Source organism: Vipera ursinii (assembly GCF_947247035.1).
Source record: "Vipera ursinii genome assembly, chromosome: 7".
Classification (NCBI taxonomy): domain Eukaryota; kingdom Metazoa; phylum Chordata; class Lepidosauria; order Squamata; family Viperidae; genus Vipera; species Vipera ursinii.
Window position 1 is genome coordinate 39,540,169 of NC_139521.1, and position 25,054 is coordinate 39,565,222.

General features: G+C 42.3%; 1 protein-coding gene across 1 annotated transcript; it reads right to left on the minus strand.

Moving 5' to 3' along the window:
• Positions 1–25,054, minus strand: QRFPR (pyroglutamylated RFamide peptide receptor; the record flags this gene model as incomplete). The annotated part of the gene is made up of 6 exons (XM_083366979.1): positions 1–1,499; positions 2,671–2,768; positions 4,316–4,551; positions 5,432–5,493; positions 7,048–7,206; positions 24,715–25,054. The coding sequence occupies 6 exons, from the start codon at positions 25,052–25,054 to the stop codon at positions 1,102–1,104; spliced, it is 1,293 nt and encodes a 430-aa protein (XP_083223105.1). The 3' UTR covers positions 1–1,101.

Below are 25,054 nucleotides of genomic sequence, written 5' to 3' on the forward strand. Positions count from 1 at the left end.
CAACTGTTTATTTTAAAAAAGAAAAGGAAATTAAAAAATAAAAATTGAACAGCCATTTACACACTAAATAAATGTTTTCTTCTCCAACTGCACGATTACAGATACATATTTGCATATATCAGTTGGAACAGCCTTTAAATAATTTAGTCTTATTTATTTGCATTTATACATGATAAATTTATTTATTGGAATACATAATTTCTTTGAATTTATACTCTTTTTGGACCTTACAGTTTAATAAATGTATCCAGACACTATTTCATTTGTCATATAAATGTTACATACAAAAGCATATTGCATGGGTTTGCAATAAATTAACAGAATTATATTACATTACCATATTGTTTCATTAGGCTGTAATTCTCTACACATTTATTGGAAAAAAGTCACATCAAATTCAGCCAATTATATATGAAATGCATCATTGGCTACCAAATGTTTAATTATGTGTCTACTTAAATATCTCTTATTCAGATAATCTATGTGGTCTCTGGTCTATAGTAAAAATCAATGGATTTTTTAATCTACATTTGTCAGTCTATAAAAGTATTAAACAAAAATATCTATTACATGCTGATATTATTTTAATGTTTATGAATTTTGTCTTTCAATTCCAGCTTAGATTCACTCTATTAATGGATTTTATATTATTTTCTCAATTCAAACATGTCATATAATAAACATTAAGAAATCACTATTCTTTTCTTGAAGAAACTTTACAATCATGATTACTATAAATGGAATTTACCAAAATTAAAAAACATTAAGATACTTAACCAAAATTATCTTACATTTTCTCCCTTTGTCAAGAAGTGCTATTTAATCACAACTACATAAGCTATTCTCAAACATCAGCTGCAATTTTAAAAAGCAGATATTACAGATTTTAATGTATCTTTTAAAAAACAAAATGGAAAAAGAAAACAGTCTCAGGCAATGAAAATCAACCATTGTGGGTTATTTGCCTAATGCAGTGATGACCATATCTATACTTGGTACAGCAGCCTCAACTGAGGCAAACACAAAACATCATATTATATATATTAAATATAACATTTGAAAAACCATTGTCAAATATTGGAACACAAAGATCTATTTTTGCTAGGATTCCAGGGAAGTGTGCCCAGTGAATTCTGATGAGGACAAAGCGAGGTGTCTTCCAGATGTTTTTTTAGGAAAGGATCGATCATAGAATTTTACTTCAGTGTTCCCTTCACTGAATGCTTCTCTTTTAGTCTCTTCCAGGGATACCAACTCTCTTCTACAGATCCCTTCCTCATGCTGCATCACTGTGATTTTCAGGTTTTTGTGTTGTCTGAATGGAGACAAGTTTTCTCTCATAATGCAAAAGCAAATGGCAGAAAGAAAGTTCTTCTTGAAGTTTTCATTCATAAAGGCATATACAATTGGATTGCAAATAGAATTAGCAAATCCAATTACCTGAACAATTCCAAATATCATCTTAATAGTGACATCATCATATTCTCTTTCAAAATTACCTACACAGAGAAAAATACGTTTAAGCATCTCTTCAATGGTACAAGAATTATCTATTCAATCATTTATCTCATTATGTATCTGAACCAGTTAAGTAGAAATAAAAAACCAATTACTCCAGAATGAATTTTATACCAAATTAATTATAAGACAAAATTCATTAAGAAGCGTGCTATTAAAATTTTATTTGCCATATACACAACAAATGCATAATTTATAGTGAATAACTTAAGCTGATGACTAATAAACTGGCTCACGCCTTACAAACAAGCCTATGTCTATGTTTTTGTGTGTTTGTGTGCTTTCAAGTAAACTTTTGACTCCTGGAGATTGCCTGAACAAGTCCCTACAGTTTTCTTGGCAAGATTTTTTCAGAAGTAGTTTGCCACTGTCTCCTTGCTCAGGTTGACAGAGAGTGACTGGCCCAAGATCATCCACTAGCTTAGTTCCTAAGGCAGGACTAGAACTCATGATCTTCCAGTTTCTAATTTAATGCCTTAACAACTGCACCAAACTTGCTCTCTTACACCTATGATAGAAAAAGTCTAATTTTCCACCTACGTTATTTACTTCATTTATAATATGTATAAAACTGCACTATTAATCTTCCATTACTTATGACTAAATTTGTTCACTAGAAAGGGAGGCATAAAACTAAAGATCAAGCATTGCCTAGTAAAATATTCACATGGATAGGCATTTGTCAACAGGAATTTAAATGCTGTTTTAAATAGATATACATTTAATCAAATGAAACAATATTAAAATACGATTGCCATATACAATATTTCAATATTTTTTTTAATTCTAGGATCCTAAAAACAGCCACAGTATGAATCATATTCTTTCACTATCATTATTAGGCAGAAATCCATCAGGCAACTTTCCACATTCTCTATCTGTATAGATATATGCACTCAAGCATAAATAGCTTTTATATATAAATGATGCTTTTAATAATAGACTGCAGGGGACTACTTATTTATTAAATTGTATTATGCTTGACTCATACATTCCAGTAAACGTGAAAAATTGTCTTTATTGGAATATATTTATTATAATAGCACATTATAAAATTCAATATTCTAGTGTAGTTTAACATATTGTCTGTTTGTTTTCTTTAAACAAAATAATCCTCTCTCTCCTACTATTTAATAAAAACAAACTACTCACTGTATTCTATCAACATGTGCATTACATGGAAGGGTGTCCAACAAATAGCAAACAAAACCACAACAGTCACCATCATCATGATTGCTCGCTTCTTTTTTCTGAAAAGAGAGATAGTTTGGACTGTTGATCAAAAGCATTTTGATAAAAGATGTCACAAATCATTGGTAGGAGGAAAAACTAGATCTCAGTAAGAAGGAAGATACTTTGCATGGAGAGCATCCTATTTTCATATATCTAGTTAAATGTTTAATATTTTATTTTTAAAATAAATTGTATACTGTCCTTCTGGAGAACATTCTCTAAACAGGAAGGCAGGCAATTTGGCAATCCAAAATTAAAATAGTTTAATGGTATGATTTTACCACCACCATCAATTAGACCTCATGGCTTATATTTATTCATTTATGAAACTAAGTAAATTAGGAACTAAAAGATTGAACATGATTTTTGGGAATCCAGGTGAAGTTCTCAATCAGTCATAGTGTCACAATATGACTTTAGTTCAATAATTCTCTTTTAGCACATGGTACCTTTCAGAGGTATGAGTAGGATAAAACATGGGCAGAAATCTACTTTTTGATCTCCCAGAAGGTAAAATACAAATGCAATAAGTAAATAAACTAGGCAGGCCAACTGCTAGGGACGGTTTTATCCTGGTCTCCTAAAGTGCCATGGCCACTGAAAAAGCCCTTGATCTGTTTTCACCAGTCATGTTATGTAGCTACTGGAACAAGGAGAAAGCCCTGTCCATTGAATCTTATAGAACAACAGGCTGGTAATGGATGTAGCAGTGTCTACAGGAAGTCTTAAGCAGATGGTGTTGAGGATATTATAGTACAGGATAATTCAACGTAGGATAACAAACAAAAACCCTGCCATTTTGAAATGAATAGTAGAGGTAATTAAGAGATGGATTCACATGTTAAGTAATAAAATAGTTTGTGTGGCAATATTTTGGCTTTTGTACGAATCCAGACACTGTGATTTGTAAATTATAATTTACGGATCCACACAGTGCATGAGCCCAGTCATCATAGCTTATTTAAACTGTAATTTAATCTAATGCTGGAATTTAAACAATGTTTATAAGGCTCTGTGAACTCTGAACACATTTTGGAAGGCCATCTCTGGAGATCTGAACTGGAATAATTGGATTTTCAATTAAATACCCACACCTATACCCATATTCTCTTCCTATCTCCCTCCTTCCCAGAATTTTGACTTGCAACTCTTCAGTCCATGAAGTTGGGGTGAGCATATTAATATAAAAGAACATCATAATATAAATGACCAAGACATTGCAAATAATGAACAGAAGAATCCCTCAATGCTTTATTGGAGTGTTCTTCTTCTTCATATTTAATTATGCCTTAAGTAATTTTGCAGGTATATTTGTTAGTTACATGTAGTTTTGTTCTATAAAGCTTCATTCAAAAAATAAATCCCTAAAAATAGACTTCAGGGAAAACTTGTTTAGCAAATAATCAATGTCCATAAGCTCACTGATGTTTTTAAAGAATCCTAGGAAATAGGAAAATATTAATTTATAAGAAGTAATATAAAAATGATATTAAAATTACAGGAAGCAATATAATAAACTTTTTCAACATAGCAAAGTGATATAGATAAAATTATATATACTAACCGAGAAATTTTAGACATCTCATTTGCATGAATGCTCTTGAGAACAGAAGCATCTCCAACTCTTTTTTTAACCCAGAGCTCATAACCAATCTTGCTGTACAGCAACAGCATCAGCATCAATGGGAGAAGAAAAAGAATGACCAAAATGAAAGTGGCATAAATTTTTTGGTGAACAGGACTTGGCCATTCTTCCAAGCAGCAAACATATTTCTTTTCATAAAGGAAGTCATATTTATTCTGAAACACAGTAAGCAGAGGTTAGTACAGGTTTCTTTTTCAACATATTATCTGTAAGAAAACATGTCCAAAGTTGGAATGTTCATCCATAGGAAACTATAACTCTAAATGTGGATCTCATATTAAATCATCCAAGCTTGGACTACTTATCTATACATATCAATAAAAAACAAGGGAATAAGCATGCATACCACCCATTTTGTACTTAATAAGCAAACCTGGTTTATCTGTAGAAAACTGTAATTTTATGACCATTTTTGTGTATAATCAGCATATGTGAGGCAGTCCTCATTTAGCAACCGCAATTGGGACCAGTAAGCATTTACTAACTGAAACTGCAATTGTGCTCATGATCTGACTTCAGCTTTACTTTGCTTTATCGAACTGTGAAGGTCATAAATATGAAAAATGGTTGTAAATTTACTTTTTCATCACTATCCTAACTGTAAACAGTCACTAAATGAGGCAATCGCTAAATGAGGATTACCTGTGTATATTTCCAATCCAATTAAATTTGTCTATGTGATACCATGATTTCCATCAACTGACTTGATTTATGCTGCAGAAATTCAATGTATAATTATCATAAATGCTATTTCTAACTATCTGCTGCAAAGCAGGAGTGTCTGTAGCATATAGTCAGAAAAGTCAAGATGATGGCCGCCATGCTGAGGTCAAAGCTCAGTCCATTTTTATGGTGTTGCACAAGTGATGCATATTTTTATAAAGGTAGAGTTTCAATCGCTCTACTTTTTGACATTTATCAAATCCTGCAGACATTAAAAGTGATCCTTACATATTTATTACAGATTATATTCAGCTCCTAAACAGTATTACACAAAAAATCCTGAATAAGTGCAAGTGTACAACACAATCATACCTCCACTCTTTGTACATGCCACATTGGTGAACCGACAGCAGCAGCCAACAACCAAACAATGCCTAAAAGTAAATAGTTGTTAGTGATTTAACAAAAACAACACAAGAAATTAAAATATTATTTGGGCCATTGGCACTTGGTAGTTGTTTTTAACATTAGCTACTATATGAAACATGATCAAAATGAGAGGTGAGATAAAACTTTTTTCATGTATTCTCAGAAGATTCAAAACAAAGAGCTTTATTTAAAGAAGGGTTAATTACAGAATCCTATAGATTTGATGTGATTTTTTAAAAAAAAATTGGGGAAGAGGAATAGTACTGTTCAAATGGAAATTATAATTACAGGTAGCCCTCAACTTACAACGATCCATTTAGTGACCATTTCAAGTTAGAACAGCACTGAAAAAAGTGACTTATGACTGTTTTTCACACTTACGACCATTGCAGCATCTCCATGATCATGTGATCAAAATTCAGACCCTTGGCAACTGACTCATATTTATGATGGATGTGCTGTAATGGGGTTATGTTATCACCTTTTGTGACCTTCTGACAAGCAAAGTCAATGGGGAAGCCAGATTCACTTAACAACCGTGTTACTATTTTCCCAAGTGTGGTGATTCACTTGACAAATGTGGCAAAAAAGATCATAAAATGAGGCAAAATTCACTTAACCAATGTTTCACTCAGCAACAGAAATAAATCAAGGACTACCTGTACTGTATTTCTCCATTTCTCATTCATTAAAAATAAAATTCATTGTAGATAAGTGCTACTTAATTAAGATAAGGTATTGACAGTGTTAGCACTTACAAGAATGCTCATGTAGTCCAAAGTCTTTTGAATGCATATACTTATTACTTCATTGTTGATGCATTGCTGGTCAATATTTGTCATTCTATTCTGTACACTACTAGTCCAGTCATTAGCAGAAATAGGAAAAACTTCAAAAGTCAGAGGAAAATTGTATCTATTAGCTCTCATTCAAATCCCTGTGCCAATTGGCTCCTTGTCAATTACTCATGACTTTCTAGGTTGATTCAGTGGATTTCTATTTCTATTAGCCTAAACATAAATATGCCTTTTGGATATGGGAACCTGATCAAGCAAGATTAATTGTTGCTTGAAGTCTGAGAAATTAAAGATGAGAGTATGGGCAAAATGTCAACAGGCCTATTGCTCTGACTGAGCCAAAATGTCTGAATGAGATTTAGAATTATTTCAAGAAGTTCTAAGCTAAAAATACTAGATTATACTAAAATATTTAAATAAAATCATTAGACATTTTTCTTCCTCTTTTCTTCTTTACACAATATATTATCACCATTGTATAATAGGAATAAGACATGTATTTAGAATTAATGTTGTAGAAGATGCAAATAAATGGCTTTCCAAAGGAGCTTTGGTTAAAGAACTCAAGATTTTTTATTTTCACAAAAGTCAGCAGCCAAAGTAATGGCAACACTCAGCTTTACAGACTATTGTTACTCTAATGTTGTATGAGCTTAACAGATTGGTTTTTCTTTTTTTTCTTTCTTTTTTCTTTTTTTGATTATATCAGCATTCTTTTAAAAAAAAGGAAGAAAAGGTAAAAGCAATTGTCTGGGAACTTACCCAAGATTGTATATGCTCTTCTGTGGGTATACTGCCATTTCATTTTTAGAGGGTGAACAATGCCATTATGCCTTTCCAGAGCAATACAAGTCATTGTAAGTATCTCAGTAACTATTGCAGTAGATTGCACAAATGGCACCATCTTGCAGACAAAAGCACCTATAAAGAAAAGAAATTAATCAGATTATTAACTTATTCAGAACCAGGCTCAACTATATTGCTTATTTGTTCTTATTTCTGAGAAATGTGCAGGTGGCCACATCTTTTGATTTACTAAGCCTGCAGGAAGGACAACTTAGAAGGACAATTTAAGAACTCCAGGGCAGTTGGTTGAACTAAGGCTTTAACAGAATTGATATTGCCTTCATGGTGATTTATTTATTTATCAAGAAACAGGCAACATTTCAAGAAGCAACATCAATTTTAAGAAAGAAGTAATTTCTTTGAAATGTGTGGATTAAGCCCTGACTTAATCAATACTAAGTTCAATAGGCGCAACAAAAATAATTTGCTTTTCCTGTTTTTTTTTTAAAGGTGGATAAACTTGGTAGTGATTTTTCCTGGACTGCCAGTATTTTTCTAATAAAGGATAATAATACGAAACACCTCAACTGAAAGTTTTCAAAGAATGCCATTTGAATCTAGCACTAAGTAACATTATGAATTGTATCTACACTTCTTCTAAAAGCACAACATTAAAATTATCTTGCCCGCAACTATTTGATGGTATCTGCCATAAAGTTTAACAGAAACTGATTTAAAGCAAGGAAATGCTTCCTCTTTTTTTTCCTCCTGTCTTTGGTGAATGAGCATGGTTGTCTTCACAGTAAAATCCTCTGTAATAAACAACAGAAACATTATAACTGTAGTGAGAAACACTGACTATAGAATGCAATATACTGAATGTTTAATTTCCTCACATTGAAACTAACAGGAAGATGCTTGAAGAAAACATTTCCACAAACTTGGCTCAACCAATTATGCAAAGTGTTTGTTTTTAGTACTCTTAGCATTACTTTCTATCAGAAAGCTTCAACCTAACTGATTCAAATTGAAAAGCCTTGTCTTGAAAGAAGTTGTGGGAGATAAACCGTAGGAGAGGAGACAGAGAACCTATCATACTGCAAAAGTGCTGCAGAGGTAAACTGCATGTCATTTAGGACTAATAACCTTGTGTGACCTTTCCAGTATCTTGTAAACACCATTCAAATTAAGGCAGCCATACTAGTTAATCTAATATTACAATGGCTAATGTCTATCATTCAGCATTCCCAAATAACTTTATAAATGCCTAGTTTTTAGAGGTATTCAAAATGTCCTTACTAATTGCACCCCATTTAGAAGGTGATGCTTTTCCTCAAGCGAATTTACAAATCAACTTTGCCTCTTTGTTAAGAGCAACACTAATCATCTGCATTTAGGCATTTAAATAAAAGGTATTTGGCCTTTCCCCCCCAGAAAAATAAACTATTCCTTTCTCAGTTAGAATGAAAAGCCCTAGCTGTTACCTCTACAGAATCATTCACAAGGTCTTGTATGTAATGAATGGCAATTACAGCTCATTAAACATCAGATCAATGTTGGTTTTATGATAAGATTTGAGACCAAGTGACTAGCCAATTATAATGCTGAATTTTCAATTGGTATGTGGCAAAGTGATGTTTCAAAATGAGGAAAAGGCTATTATATTATAAAGAAAAATATATCAAACATCAGTAGACCAGACTCAAAATGTAATTTAAATGTAGAGAAAATGAGATAAAATTCCAACAAAATATGAGAGGGCAGGCCCTAGCTTGACGTAACCTCTCCAACATCTTGTAATGAAACTACTATAATTCAGCTTCCTTTTTTATTTTCAAAAATAAAGATAGAATGAAAACTACAATTTCCTTTTCTTTTTCTTCCCTTCAATCATGTCCAGGTCTCAGAGATTGCCTGGACTCCCTGCAGTTTTCTTGGCAAGGTTTTTCAGAAGTGGTTTTTCATTGCCTCTTTCTTAAGGTTGAAAGAAAAGGGCTGAACCAAGATCACTCAGCTGGCTTAGAATTTACAGTCTCCTAGTTTCTAATCAAATGCCTTAACTACTACACCAAACTGTCTCTTATAATTTCCACTTCCATATACTAAATCTAAGTAACACGTAAACAAAATTATATTTAAATAAAATCAGTGATCAATGGTTGTGATTCCCATAAATGCTAATCAACTATTACATGCAGTCTTTCCCTTGCCATTTGTAATACATAGTTTATGATTTAGTGCAACTTTTCCCAAAGCCAAACTGTGAGCCCAGCAGATGTCAAGAATACAAGTTTGACATTTCCAGTCAGCAGTATCATTCTGGATAATTATAGGAGCTGCTCACACATATAAACACACATATGAACACATTCTAAAGTACTAAACCAAAATCAATACTAAAGTTAAAAAAATCAAGTCCAAGATTGTATATAAACAATCTTGGGGGTTTTTTTCAAAACCGGGAATTTATTGTTTCCCCTCCTGATTTAAAATAATCAGAGATTGTTCAATATTGAGGCAAAATTAGATTTGTATCCAAACTTTGAGGAGACAGGTATGGAGGTATGTAATAGACCAAAATTCTTTATAATACATAAAACAATAAAACAAGTAATAAAACTAAAACATTAAAAAAGATAAAATATGGAGCTACCTGTTGTTTATCCTCAAAATAATCAATGATAACTCAATTATATACATATATCATGATTTTATCTTTTTATTTTACTTTTCAACAATCTCTGGTTTGCTAATAAATTCACTACTATAATCTGTACAAAGTGTTATTGTAAAATATCAAAATCTTTGCAATAATGATACATATTGCTGCAATATTCTAGGCAATGTATATAGTTATTTTTATGTATGATGATAATGAGGAATACTTGATTTACTGGGAAGTTCTGAGAAATCAAGGGCCAGAACAGATCCTTAAAGTGATGTTTGAAAAAGCTGGGAGCAAATCCAATGAGACATATGAGGGTTCTCATCAGAAGCAAAGGTCTGCTTCGTGATGATGAAATGGCAGTAGAGAGAATCTTTGCATTAAAAGTTATTAAACAAGCATATGTGTTCCAGAAGCCCCAAAATGAACCTATAATTAATAACTGGTCAAACCGTTTATTAAGTAATCTTTGAAATTAAAGTAGAAAGGCAGTCAAAAAGCAGGAATATAGAGCAAATATCTAAAACCAACATTCGAACACTCAAATAACAAAGAGTAATAATTTGAGAGAGGCAAAAATTTCAGATAGAAGCACATTCAATTTAATAGAAAAAGCAGGAGCTTCAGGGAGTAACATATTGAATTCAGAATCTGGAGAGCAACAAACTGAATTCAAGAGAAAAATGGCCTGGAGTCCAAAGAATAGCACACTGAATGCAAAATTAGATAAAAGCATGGATATAAGAAATTGGCATGGGAAATGATTGATGTGTCATCAGTTCTTACCAACTATAAAAAGGTAATTCTCGGTTTACAACCAAAGTTGAGACAAGATTTCTATTGCTAAGAAATACAGTTATGAGACATCACATGACCAAGACACTTAGCAACAGCAATCCCAACACTGTTATCATCATTAATCTTGGGTTAATGGGTTGGGTTGTTAAATGGGTATGCATCCCACTTCAACACCCACCCACCCACCCATCTCCTCCATCTATGCTTTTTTGCCCCTGTCACTGTGAACTTCAACATCTTCTTGCTCCCGCTACTGACAAGGCATGCTCAGCCTTGCCCTTCATGCCAAGAAATCCTTTTGCCCTGCACTGAGCTGGGCTTCCTACTGTACCATGGATCCGGCACTGCTTCTTGCTTACTTCTGTTTTTTGCAAGTGCCCTGGATTGATTCTGGACTTCGTGGCACTGCATGAGCCAAGGAAGGCAAGGGGCCAACGTGCATATGAAGGAGGGAGACACAAGGGTGGGGCAATGGAAGTCAGTCCCTTACCATACTGAGACTTGAAAGTGGGAAGGACTAAGCTGAGAATAGCTTGGATTGGGATGGGTGCTTGCTTAACAACTCATGATTCTCAGTTAATGATGGCAAGAGCAAGTGGCGGGATTGCTGTTAAGCATTGCTGTCATTTGATGCCTTGCTTTACCACCACATCACTTACAGTAGTAATGGAAGTTATGTTGCCAATTTTGGTTATAAGTTGAAGATTATATAGTTAGTAAGAATTGCTGGCAAGTAATCCATTTCTGATGCCATTTTCTTATATTATTGCGTTTATCTCATTCTGCACTTAGTGTGCTACTGTTTGGACTCCAGGCCATTTTACTCTTGAATTAAGTTTTGAATTTAAAGTCTGAATTAAATATGTTACTCCCTGAAGCTCCTGCTTTTTTCTATTAAAATAAATATGCTTCTTTCTGAAATCTTTGCCTCTCACTCAAATCATTACTGTTTGTTATTTGAGTGTTTGAATGTTGGTTTCAGATATTTGTACTATATTCCATATAAAATGTCAGCTACTTATTTGATAGCCTTTATACTTTAATTTCAATGATTATGCAATGAATTGTTTGGCCAGTTATTAATTATAGATTCATTTTAGGACTTCTGGAACACATATGCTTGTTTAAAACCTATAATGTAAAGATCTCTAATACCGTCTTCTCTTCATCACAATCTGGTCCTTAATTTTGGGTTTTGATAAAAAAAAAACCTCATGTGTCTAATGAGATTTGCCCCCAGCTTTTTCAAGGATCTCTTCTATTGCTTTATTTCCCAGAGCTTCCTAGGAAATCAAGTATTCCTGATTATTACGGAACATAAAAATAATTACAAATTCATTACACAGAATATAAGATGGAGAAGGGAATAGAAAACGTTTGTGCCAACTATGATTCCTAAAGTAAATTTGCTTCACACAGATACTTAAGTAGCACTTCCAGATGAGTGTACATATATCAATGAAGAGTGTAGTTAGTATTTTCTTTTACAATGGCTGAATAATCAAAGCATCATGTGATAAAGTAAAAAGCATCAGTAACTTTGAATTTTTTAGTAAATAAAGGATTAATAGTTTCTGGAAACCATGAAAAAAATAGTCTCAATTTCATTAACATAAACCAACCATCATGGAATCAACATAGAAATTATTGATTTTTGTTTTATTATGAATATATTTTTTCTAATATCAGCTGAGACACCACTGAGACATATGTTACTATTAAAATATATTTCCTGTTGCTAGCACTATTCCCAATCTTGATATTTCAACAACTGCTTATTCTTAGCAATATTTTCTAGAGACTGACTTCACTTTTCAATATGTCTGACTCTAATTCAGGTATGAAATCTTCATACATACCACCGATTTGGATTTTATTTTAAATAGTTCTATGTATGTATTTATGCTGTCTCTTGTTTATGTCACTATATCAGCTTTCTATGCTTCATGAATTCTATTTATCAGATCATAACCTACAGAATATCAATAAACACTACTACAAATCTTCCCAATTACATTTTCATAATCATCTTAAAACTAAAGCAACACAAAATATTAGAGATTATATTATAAGGGTGAAAAATATATCCCCAAATATTTAATCCTTCTAACAATTCCAATTCCCATAATCCTTATTACATTATTATCTCTTGCAATTATGCAACTAAATCTTCAGGCTTGATTCATTCTTCCAGAAACAGCACGCCTCTTCCAATTTCTGGCCTTCTCCAGTGGTGATGAAGTTTGACCCACTCCTGTGACTTTCACATCTGTCTGCATTAACCCTTCAGCATCTTGTGGATTCTCTCTGGAACGTTGAGACTCTCTGTCACCTTTTTTCTTTGTAGATTCCAAAGATGGTATGGGGACTGCTTTTAAAACATTACTGTAAAAATCATGTGCCTGAGTCACCATGGTAAAACAATGCCTCGTACCTTCATAGGTCACCACCATACCCACTGGTATTTGCCATCTAAACTTGATATCACATTGTCTCATTTCTTGTGTCAAAAAAGCAAATTCCTTCCTTTTTCTTAAAATTCTTGCAGGGATCTCTTTTAAAATCAGAACTTTTTGCTCAGCAATTACAAAATCAATATTGTAGGAGGCCTGGATAACTTCATTTCTAGTCTTTCTCTTTGTAAAATAAACCACCACATCTCTGGGTAATTTCCTTTGTCTTGCAATCCACGAATTAACACGGAAGATTTTATCTATATCTTCCATTATTTCATCTGCTGGTCACTCCAACACCCCTTCCAAAGCCTCAGAAACCATTTTCTTCAAATTTTCCTTAGGATTTTCTTTTAGGCCTCTAATTCTTAAAGCAACCTCCATCTGATAATACTGTGTCGAAATCAAATCATAATCCATTTTCTCTATCACATTTTCAGTTTCTGTCATTTTGGCTTCCAGTCTAATATCATTTTGAGCAAGATCTTCCATTCTTTCATCCAAAATCTCAATACCTTTAGCCATGCTTAACATTGCAGATGTAATGTCTGCTCTCATTTCTGTTAATTTCTCTGTAAACTTCTCCTCCAACTTTTTCTCCATTATCTCAACAAATTGTTGCATTTGCTTTTCCATAGTCTCTTGCAGCAGATTCTGCAAATCTTTTACTGTAAAAGCTGATGCAGATACGGATGCAGGGGACAATAAAGTTTTCACCGAAGACTGCTGCACCAAAGCAGGAACTTTAGAAGATATAGCCGCCATTTTCACCCACTATTGTTAGCTACGCACTTTCACTTACGAGTTCGGCAAAGTCCATTGAGTTAAAGATCAAAACACCATCTGCACCAAAATCTCCTGCATCGTTCTGCCTGCGTCCTCGTTCTCAAAGGCTCTTCCTTGCTAGCAGGGATGGTTGCGAATGCCCTGTTCTGCTCCAAAAAACCCGGAGCAGAGGCGCCTCGCAGTCCGGAGCATGCCCAGGCTTCGGGGGGGTTCAGTCCTTCTGCCGCAAAAACTCTAAGTTCTTGCGGCCCCAGAGAGCTCTACCCCTACCTGGACGCTCACCCCCTCCTCTTCTCCCGAGGTGGGGGCTTCCGAGCCACCGAAACAGCTTATTGGTGCTGTTTTCGGCGGCTCTACGGAGCCGCGAGACTGACAGCCAAAAAATGGCTGCCTCTGGCGACGCCTTGCCATCCGGAAGTCCGATCTCTCAGCGGCTTTTGATACCATCGACCATAGTATCCTGCTGCGGCGTCTCAGGGGATTGGAAGTGGGAGGCACGGTTCTTCAGTGGTTCTCCTCCTACCTCCTGGGACGTTCACAGTCGGTGTTGGCAGGGGGACAGAGGTCGACCTCGAGGCCTCTCATTTGCGGAGTTCCTCAGGGGTCAGTCCTCTCGCCTCTCCTGTTCAAGATCTACATGAAGCCTCTGGGTGAGATCATTCGTGGTTTTGGAGTTGAGTATCATCAGTATGCTGATGATACCCAGCTTTTTATTTCGACCCCAAACCACCCCAGTGATGCCCTCGACGTGATGTCCCGTTGCCTGGAGGCGGTTCGGGTCTGGATGGGGAGGAACAGGCTTCGGCTCAACCCTGACAAGACTGAGAGGCTGTACGTGCCGGCATCTCGGGAAACTCAGAGTATTCCATCTCTTACTATGGGGGGTGAGGTGTTACCCCCCCATAGATAGGGCCCGCAACTTGGGAGTGACGGGCCTGGCACGCCCGACATTCGGACGGGCCGTGGGGCAACTCACCAAACCGCCGGCACCCGCGGAGCGCCCCGCCAGGCCCCGAAAACCACCGCCGTCGCCCACGGAGTGCTCTGCCAGGCCCCGAGACTGATTGCCGGCGCCTGCGGATTCCTGGAGGGCTGGGACGGTGCTCAGCCATTGCCCCGCCCCAGCACCCATCTGCCCAGCACCCGAGGAAGCCACGGAGCACCCTACCCGTTCCCAGCGACCCCCGCCAGCCTCCTCTTCTTCCTGACGAGCTGCGGCGCTCCAGAAACAACCGCCCGTCAGCTGGGAAGGCAGCGGCAGCCCGCTCGTCAGCTGGGGAGGCGCAGACCCGGCCCGGCGGCTCCCGAAAGTGGCCAACAAGCCAGGGGAAAGCGCAGCTGCCGTGTTCGGCCGGGGAACGATCTACCGGCCTTCAGAGACTGGGGACAAAATGTGGCTGGGCGCCAGAGTAACTCAGGGGATGGTGGAGAACCCCCGCGGGTTGGGGAAGGGCTCAGGGCGAGGCTTGCGGCGGATTGGAAAGCTGAGGGGGAAGATGGAAGCGTGCGAGGCTCTGGGGAAAGAGAGGGTGGTTTGGGCTGGGGGGGTGGCTTACCGGCTGCAATGGTGGTGGGGCGGGTACCAAAGGGTGGGAACCATGGGAGGCGTTAGTTAAGAAGGGTGTGGGCGGGGTGAAATAATTAGGGGTGTGGTGGAGGGTGGTGGCTTGGCTGGCTATTTTACAGCGTTGATGATACTGTAGAATCAACGCTGACTTCGTCTGTCTTCGAGCAATTGTTTATGAGGCTAATAAACGTGGCTTAGGAGAACCAGCTCCCATTCCGGTTTCATTCTTTTGGTGACTCGTCGGACGGGGCCTGAAAGTAAGTCAGCGTTCCTTTAACCTTTGTGGAGAGCTCTCCCTGGGTGTTTGCTATGGCAGAAGGTACGGAGGATTCTGCGCCGCTGGCTGAGGAGCAGGAGGAAGCTGGAGCTGCGGCTGGGCTCTTGGAGTCGGTGGAAGTGGGGGAGGAGGCATTGCCCTCGGTGCGGCGGAAGGAAAGGCCTCCCCCACTCGACGGCCCTGGTCCGGGGCCTCAGGAGGCTGGAGTGAGGGGCCGCAGCAGTGATCGGTGGACACACTCTGATGGGGATTATAGAGGACTCGGCCAAGGCCAGGCGACCCGGCCTAAAGGTGCCTCTACAGAGTGGAGGGAGCGGTGTTTCGTGGGCGACAGCGGTGAAGAATGGAGCTACTCCACCGCTCCGGGCAGCCGTACTATGGAGGTTCTCAGAGAGCGGTTCGGGGAAGTGAGGGGTCGGGAGCCTGGGTTTTGGACTGTTCCAGATGAGTCAGACCAGGGGAAGTGGTCCCTCCCAGGTGGCCCTGCCCGGCTGTCTAGCCCGCCCCGCTTCCGTATGGACAGCCCAAGGTACCAGGGGCCAGTCCATCAGCCTGAGGTTCATAGAGGTCCTGGGGTCCTGGCTCCCGCAACGGCAGTACCGAGTGGCACGGCTCCTTGGGATAGCGTGACTGGAAGACCGAGACAACAACCGTCACGACCAGATGGGGGGGTTCCAAACCAGGGGATGCCGCTGGGTCCTTGGGGTCCAGGGCTGGCGTGGGGCCCTCCGCCCCTGACCGCGGTCTATGATGGTCATCCAGACCGCCTGGCAATGTTTCTGGGCCAGGTGATTAACCATATGGACCAGTACGGGCCAGCCTATACGTCCCAGTGGGCAATGATAGTGGCCGTGACGGCGTGTCTACAAGGAGAGGCCGCGGCCTGGGCGGCCGACCTATATGGCGATCATGCCCGTGAGCTCGGGGACCTTGGTCTTTTCCTGGAGGCTCTACAGGCCCGTTTTGAAGATATCTCACGAGTGCTCCGCGCCGAGGCCGAAGTGTTGGATCTGCGCCAGCAAGGAAGACCAGCGGTGCGTTATGTTGGGGAGTTCCGGAAGGTGGCCGGGAGGCTACGGTCATGGCCTGAACGCCTTCTTGTGCACCACTTCAAGGCTGGACTAGACAGTGCCCTGCGGCGAGCTTGTGTGGTAAGGGGGGTGCCGGCCCGTTTGCAGGACTGGTTCCGGGTGGCTGTTGAGTTGGACATTGGCTTGCAGGATACTCGAGGACGGCCTGAGGGGGTGACCGGAGCCCAGCAGCCGGCCGAAAGGGTGAAGGTGGAGGAGCGGCCTGGCTTGTCGGCGACCAAAGCCCCCTCTGTACAGCCACCACGGCCTGGTATTAGGTGTTTCTGGTGTGACCAGCCGGGTCATCGGGCGGCTGAATGCCCGCTCCCGCCAGCCCGAATGGCTCCCCCTGCGACCTCGACACGGGCTTTGTCTGCTAGGAAGACCTCGGAGCGGTCCCGAACTGCTTATCAGGCAGTTGATGACAACCGTCGGGCGACGACTCCTCCCTTGGCGACCGGACCCGTAACCACCCAGCCCACGCCGACAGAAGACCTTGAGGATCTGGAGCTGGAGGAGGATCCGATGGTAAGCACCCCGGTATGTCCCTTCGTGTTCCCGGTGGTATTGGTGAGCCCCGTGTCTGGGCAAAGGCGGGCGGTTAGGGCTTTGGTCGATTCTGGGAGCACCCGGTGTCTTATCAACCGGAAAACAGCGGCTACAGTGGGTATCCGGTTGCAACGCCTGGTAACCCCCCTTCGCTTCCAGCAAGTGGATGGGTCGCTCCTTGGGGGAGCTCATATCACCCATGTTACCGAACCAGTCCGGCTGGAATTGGGGGCCCACTGGGAGACTTTGTGTTTCGTTGTGGTGCCCTCTATGACTGAAGCTGTTATCCTGGGCCTTACGTGGCTTGACAAATGGGGTCCCACAATTTGGTGGGAGGGGGGTTGTCGTCATCTTCGGGTGGGTCTGGGCCCCGAGCCCCCTCTCCACCATTCTTTTCTGGGGCCGGAGGACACGGGGATGCGGGAGAAGGTTTGCGGGGTCAAGGATGACTCGAAGGTGCATGTACCCCGAGTTTACTCCGACTTAATGGACGTCTTCGATGAGCGGGAGTGCGATTCGTTACCACCCCACCGGCCGACGGATTGTGCCATCGAGTTTGAACCTGGTGCCAGACTGCCTAAGCCCCGTATGTACGCCATGTCCCCGAAGGAGATGCAGGAGTTACGGCGGTACATAGATAAGAACTTGGAGAGAGGGTTTATCCAACCAGCACGGTCTCGGGTGGCGGCGCCAGTGCTCTTCCGCGAGAAGAAGGATGGGGGCTTGCGCTTGTGTGTGGACTACCGGGGGGTTAACGCGGTGTGCGTGGAGCACCTCTATCCCCTTCCTTTGATGAAGGACCTGCTGGCCCATTTGGCAACAGGCCGGGTGTTCACTAAGTTGGACCTGAGGGAAGCCTACTACCGGGTGAGGGTCAAAGCCGGGGACGAGTGGAAGACTGCGTTTAATTGTCCCCTTGGTAGCTTCCAGTTCCGAGTGATGCCGTTTGGCCTACAGGGAGCTCCAGCTGTGTTCATGCAATTGATCAATCAGGTCTTGCATGAGTTCCTGTATCGGGGAGTTTTGGTGTACTTAGACGACATCCTAATTTACTCGGACACATTGGAGGAGCATGTACTCCTTGTGCGCCAGGTGTTGACTAGACTGTTGGAAGCGCAGCTCTATGTTAAACTGTCCAAGTGTGAGTTCCATAGGGCCCAGCTGGACTACCTTGGGTATCGTATATCGGCGGCAGGTGTGGAGATGGATCCTAGAAAGGTACACGCCATTCAACAGTGGCAGGCTCCGCGGACTCGTCGACAGTTGCAAAGTTTCCTTGGCTTTGCCAACTTCTACACACAGTTCATCCCACGCTTCGCGGCCATCGCCTTTCCGTTAACAGATCTTCTGCGCACACGACAATTAAAGACACGCCTGCATCCAGGGCTTAAGTTGGAGTGGTCCACAGCGTGTCAGCGGGCATTTGAGGAACTGAAGTCCCTCTTCGCTAAAGAGCCCGTTTTGCGACACCCCGACCTCGAACTGGCCTATGTCGTACAGGCGGATGCGAGCGATGTTGCCCTTGGGGCCGTCCTACTTCAGCGGAGTAGTGCCGGGGTCCTGCAGCCGTGTGCTTACGCCTCCAAGAAACTGACTCCCACTGAACGGGCCTGGGCAGTGTGGGAGAAGGAGGCTTTTGCGGTCCGTTGGGCCTTAGAGACTTGGCAACACCTCCTGGAAGGGGCCTCCCGTCCATTTGAACTGTGGACAGACCATAAAAACCTGGAGGCCCTACAAACCCCTCACCGCCTGTCGCCTAAGCATGTCCGGTGGGCTTTATACTTCCGTCGCTTCCAGTTTGTGCTGAAGTATGTGCCGGGGGGTCGAAACTTTCTGGCGGATGCTTTATCCCGCATGCCACAGTTTGACAGCAAGAGGGAGGAGGTGGTGCAGGCACTCATCCCGACACTGGTGAAGGAGGGGGATGCTTCAGAGAGTGCTGGACAGTTGACGGAGGAGAATTTGAACCAGGCCATCCAAAGGGCCTTACAGGAGGACGCCTGGTTACGGAGTAATCCAGGACTATTAACTATGCGGGATGGCCTGGCGTGGCATGGAACACGATTGTATGTACCTGAAACTGTGCGGCCACGCATTCTGCATGGGTGTCACGACACTAAACAGGCGGGACATTTCGGGTTTGTGAAAACCTTGCATTGGCACGTCGTCAATTTTGGTGGCCCCGCATGAAGAGTGACATCGAGGAATATGTGCGGCGTTGCCATGTCTGTGCTACTACAAAACCCCAAGTTGGGAAGCCTTTGGGGCTTTTGCAACAAGTAGCTGACCCGTCTCGGCCATGGCAAGACATCGCCATGGACTTCGTTGTGGACCTCCCAGAGAGTAAGGGTCACACCGTTATTTGGACAGTGGTCGACCTGTTTTCCAAACAGGCACACTTTGTTCCGTGTAAGGGGTTACCATCAGCTTGTCGACTAGCTTGGCTGTTTCTCACGCAAATATACCGACTGCATGGAGTGCCGCGGCGTGTAATCTCAGACAGAGGGGTGTAGTTCACGGCTCGATTTTGGAGAGACTTCTTGCGTCATATCGGCTCGTCGCAGGGACTGAGTTCGGCCTATCACCCCAGCACCAACGGGGCCGCAGAACGAGCCAACGCTGCCGTTGAACGCTATCTGCGGAGCTACGTCTCTTTTCGGCAGACGGACTGGGTAGACCTGTTAGCGCTTGCTGAAGTGGCGTACAATAACGCGGTTCATAGTAGTACTGGCTTCTCTCCATATCGGGTGGTCACAGGTCACGAATTTGTTCCCTTTGCTGAATGCCTCCAGGAGGAGGGGTCTTCGTGCTCACCGCAGGACTGGATGCATCAAATCACGGCCGTCTGGGGGGCGGCGAAGGAAGCATTGGACCGGTCCGCCGTGGCGGCCAAAGCACAGGCGGACAAGAAGCGAAAACCCTTTGTTACACCACGGGTGGGGGACCTGGTTTACTTGTCCACCAAGTACTTACGGTTACAAGTCCCGTGCCGCAAGCTAGGACCCAAATACCTCGGGCCGTTCCGGGTGGTGCAGGTGGTAAACCCGGTGACGGTGCGACTGCGGTTGCCTAAATTCTTGGGTAAGGTCCACCCAGTGTTCCATAGTAGCCTGCTGAAACCTGCTCCAGCGGCTACTACAGCGGCAGGGGAGGGGGGTCCCGGACCAGTTCACGCTGACCAGTATGAGGTGCAGGAGGTATTGGACTCCAGGGTGCGGAGGGGCGTCATACAGTATCTCCTTCGGTGGAAGGGGTACCCGGTGGACGAGGCAACGTGGGTGTCGCGGTAAGACGTCCATGCTCCACGTTTGGTCCGAGCATTCCACCGAGCCCATCCTAGCAGGCCGGGGGGTAGGGGACACGGAGGTGTATGCAGAGTGAGTGATTCTATAACCTTGTTCTCTACGTCTGCAGGAGGACCCTTGGTAGGGGGGGCGGCATGTCGGGCCTGGCACGCCCGACATTCGGACGGGCCGCGGGGCGACTCACCAGACCGCCGGCACCCGCGGAGCGCCCCGCCAGGCCCCGAAAACCACCGCCGTCGCCCACGGAACGCTCCGCCAGGCCCCGAGACTGATTGCCGGTGCCCGCGGATTCCTGGAGGGCCGGGACGGTGCTCGGCCATTGCCCCGCCCCAGCACCCATCTGCCCAGCACCCGAGGAAGCCACGGAGCACCCTACCCATTCCCAGCGACCCCCGCCAGCCTCCTCTTCTTCCTGACGAGCTGCGGCGCTCCAGAAACAACCGCCCGTCAGCTGGGAAGGCAGCGGCGGCCCGCTCATCAGCTGGGGAGGTGCGGACCGGACCGGCAGCTCCCGGAAGTGGCCAACGAGCCGGGGGAAAGCGCAGCTGCCGTGTTCGGCCGGGGAACGATCTACCGGCCTTCAGAGACTGGGGACAAAATGTGGCTGGCCGCCAGAGTAACTCAGGGGGTGGTGGAGAACCCCCGCGGGTTGGGGAAGGGCTCAGGGTGAGGCTTGCGGCGGATTGGAAAGCTGAGGGGGAAGATGGAAGCGTGCGAGGCTCTGGGGAAAGAGAGGGTGGTTTGGGCTGGGGGGTGGCTTACCGGCTGCAATGGTGGTGGGGCGGGTACCAAAGGGTGGGAACCATGGGAGGCGTTAGTTAAGAAGGGTGTGGGCGGGGTGAAATAATTAGGGGTGTGGTGGAGGGTGGTGGCTTGGCTGGCTATTTTACAGCGTTGATGATACTGTAGAATCAACGCTGACTTCGTCTGTCTTCGAGCAATTGTTTATGAGGCTAATAAACGTGGCTTAGGAGAACCAGCTCCCGTTCCGGTTTCATTCTTTTGGTGACTCGTCGGACGGGGCCTGAAAGGGAGTCCTCCTAGACTCACAGCTTTCTTTAGAAGATCATATAGTAACTGTGACTAGGGGGGACCTTCGCCCAGGTTCGCCTGGTTGGCCAGTTGCAGCCCTATCTAGACCGGGATGCCTTGCGTACAGTCACTCATGCACTCGTGACCTCTCAGTTAGACTACTGCAACGCTCTCTACATGGGGCTGCCCTTGAGGACCACTCAGAGGCTCCAACTGGTGCAGAATGCAGCTGTGAGAGTCGTGTTGGGGGTCTCCCGATACTCCCATGTTACACCTCTGCTCCGTGAGCTGCATTGGCTTCCAGTTACCTTACAGGTGAGATTCAAGGTGCTGGTAATGACCTTTAAAGCCCTACATGGAGTACCTTAGGGAGCACCTGCGGCCGGCATCAACTTCCCTCCACCCAGTGCTCTCCCACAGAGGGCCTCCTCAGGGTGCCACCGGTCAGAGAGTGCTGACTGGTGACCCCCAGGGGGAGGACGTTCTCTGTGGTGCGCCGGATCTGTGGAACCGTTTACCGGTTGAGCTCCGGATGGCTCCCGATCTTCACTCCTTCCGACGTGATCTAAAGACCTATTGGTCAAGCAGCACTTATATGCCATGTCCTAGATAGAAGGGAGTGAATTTCCAATAATCTTTTCTGCCATCCTCACCATTCTCTGCACAGCCTTTCTGTCCAAAACAGTAATACATCCAAGCCAAAGAGCAACAAAATATGATAAGATGCTTTGCCATCACCCTCCTGTGGAATAGTATCCTCCCTAATATTAATCAGCCTTTTCTCTCCTGGTTTACACAAAACTGGAGAATAGATCATTGTTTCATCAAGCCAGGATCAATGGGTTGTTATGACTATCCCCTCTGGATGACAGGAAGTCTTGTAATGGTTATGATTCCTGGTTTTATAGGATTACAATTACAATGGATAATGCTGTTTTAATTTGATTTATATTGTTTAGTTTTAATCTCAATTATATAACAAGGAGTTATGCAACCAATTGACTGGAGCGGCCCTGTAAATAAATAATAAATTATGGAAATGCTTCATATTATTATCGATAAATACTTTTTATTAACAATATAGAACACTGGAATATAAAAACAGAAAACTAAGTTTACCTTTAAGTATGCCCATATATAAATACTAAGAATAACCATGCATTGATTAATGTCAAGGACTATAATCAAGTATATCAATACATAGCTATCCACACACATACACACACACACACACTATACAGTTTGGGCACATTATGCAAAGACCCACTTCTCTAAAAAAAAAAGACTCTAATGTTGGGCAAGGTTAAAAAAAATCAGGAGGAGACGAACCAGCAGCAAGGTGGATGGACTCAGTTATTGTGGTGTTAAGTGCACACCACCAGCCCACCACACTGATTCCTATTTTATTTCTGAAAGCAGTTCAAAATGTTCATTTTTATTTTCAAAGTCCTCCATAATTCATAGTCTGGGTATCTACAGACTATCTTCTCCCAGTAATATTAGCCTGCCTAATAAGTTGGAACACTTGAAAGAACAGGTTAGGGACAGATCATCATGGAGAATACCTATGTGGTTACTAAGAGTCAAAAGCAATTTGATGACACATATTTATATATATAGATACAGATATATCATATTTACTGATTCATATATAACATAATCACTAGTGGTAAATGTGTTTTGCTTCAGTTTTTGTTACTGCACTTAATTTAGAAAACTTAATTAAGGAGACCTTGGACTGGGCCATATATAAACACAAATAATGCATTTTTGACTATGCAAAATATCTAGTGCTTTAGAAGATAACATACAGAACCTGTTAAAAGGGGAGGCTGTCCCAGACTAGGACTATAGCTGATGACGCTCATATAAACATATTCCAATTAGTTTCTAGTTCAGTCTTAAGACTGATTATTGTGCATTATAATAGTACCAGAGGACTGTGATTTTTGGTACATAACATTATTAGTTTAAGCTTCTCATGCAACCTAATTTGAAGTGAAATGAATGGAATGATTTTTTTTTACCAATTTTAATACTGATAGGGAATATGGATCCAGAAGATGGGAATATGGATCCAAAGTGCTATTATTCAGTGGATCATCATCCACTACAAATATGAAATTAATATTAATATAAAACCAATCCAATATTAGGTCTGCAAAAACAGAGGTCCTTTCCAGCAGCACAAAAATCTCAAATATTCTAGATAATTGAGAATGAAAAATACTGTTCAGTATAGATACTGATAAAAAAATGCATACTTTTAAAATACTAAGCGAGCTGTTATATATTTATACTCATTTGTAAGTTTGACTATATACATAGAATATGATACCTAATTATGTACAAACAATGTCAAGACAGTTTACTGAACACTTTAATTCTGCCATGACAAGTTATAAAGAAATGACCATGACAATAATCCATAGGAAATACTATACCTATTAAAATTAGATCCTAGTAAGATTATCACACATCTTGTATCTAATATATATATATATATTAAAATTTTAACTGCATACATATAAATGCTATATTGTATTATAATCACCTACTAATAATGTTATGAGAACCATGAATGGTTGTAAAATGGAAATGAGTGTTTCCCAAAGTGTTGGTCAATGTGTTGACCCTGGGGATTATGGGAACTGAAGTCCAGCACCAAGTTGACTTTTGCCAGTAGAGAATTCTCAAACATGAAGAATTAACATTAGGTTAAAGATTCCTCAACACAGCACTGAAGACAATGCACCTGTTAAGAATGAAGTAGATAATATTATCTGTCCATTAAGCAAGGACTTTGGCAAACGCAAGTAAACTACACATATTTCACATAATTCACACATATACATCCCAACAAGAGCAATAGAAAGAAGAGACAAAGGGGTTACCTCTCCAAAGATGTAAGAATACTTTTTTCTCTATTACAAAGTCAGATTCTGACACCCGTTCCTACATTTCTAACCCTTCTTTGCACATCTAAGCGTAATGTGAAAAGGAAACCCAACCTTAAAGAACCAGAAAGGTATGTGAGGATAGCTTCGAGGCACAGATTCTTAGCAAAGCGCGCAGACACACCACTGGCAGATAAACTGCCTGCCTGCTAGGATGAGGCTCTAAGCAGCCCCTCCAGCTCACCTCCCAGCCAATTATTGGAGATATTCTGCAGCAAAGTGAAAGGGACGCAGAAGAAAGCAATCAGCAGGTCGCTGAGGGCCAGCGAACAGATGAAGATGTTGGTGACGGTACGCATGGCTTTGCGGCGGGTCACCACGTAGAGCACCAGGCAGTTCCCGAAGAGCGCCAGGCCGAAGATGGCCGCGCAAGTGAGCACGAAGGCCAGCTTGGAGCGCTCGGATAGCTCCGGGATGTAGACCAGAGGCTGGAGCCCATAGAGCGCGATGAACTGCTCGCGGGTTACGTTGTTGTCGCGCAAGAGCTGCGCGAACTGTTCCGGGGTGATGTTCAGGGATCGCAT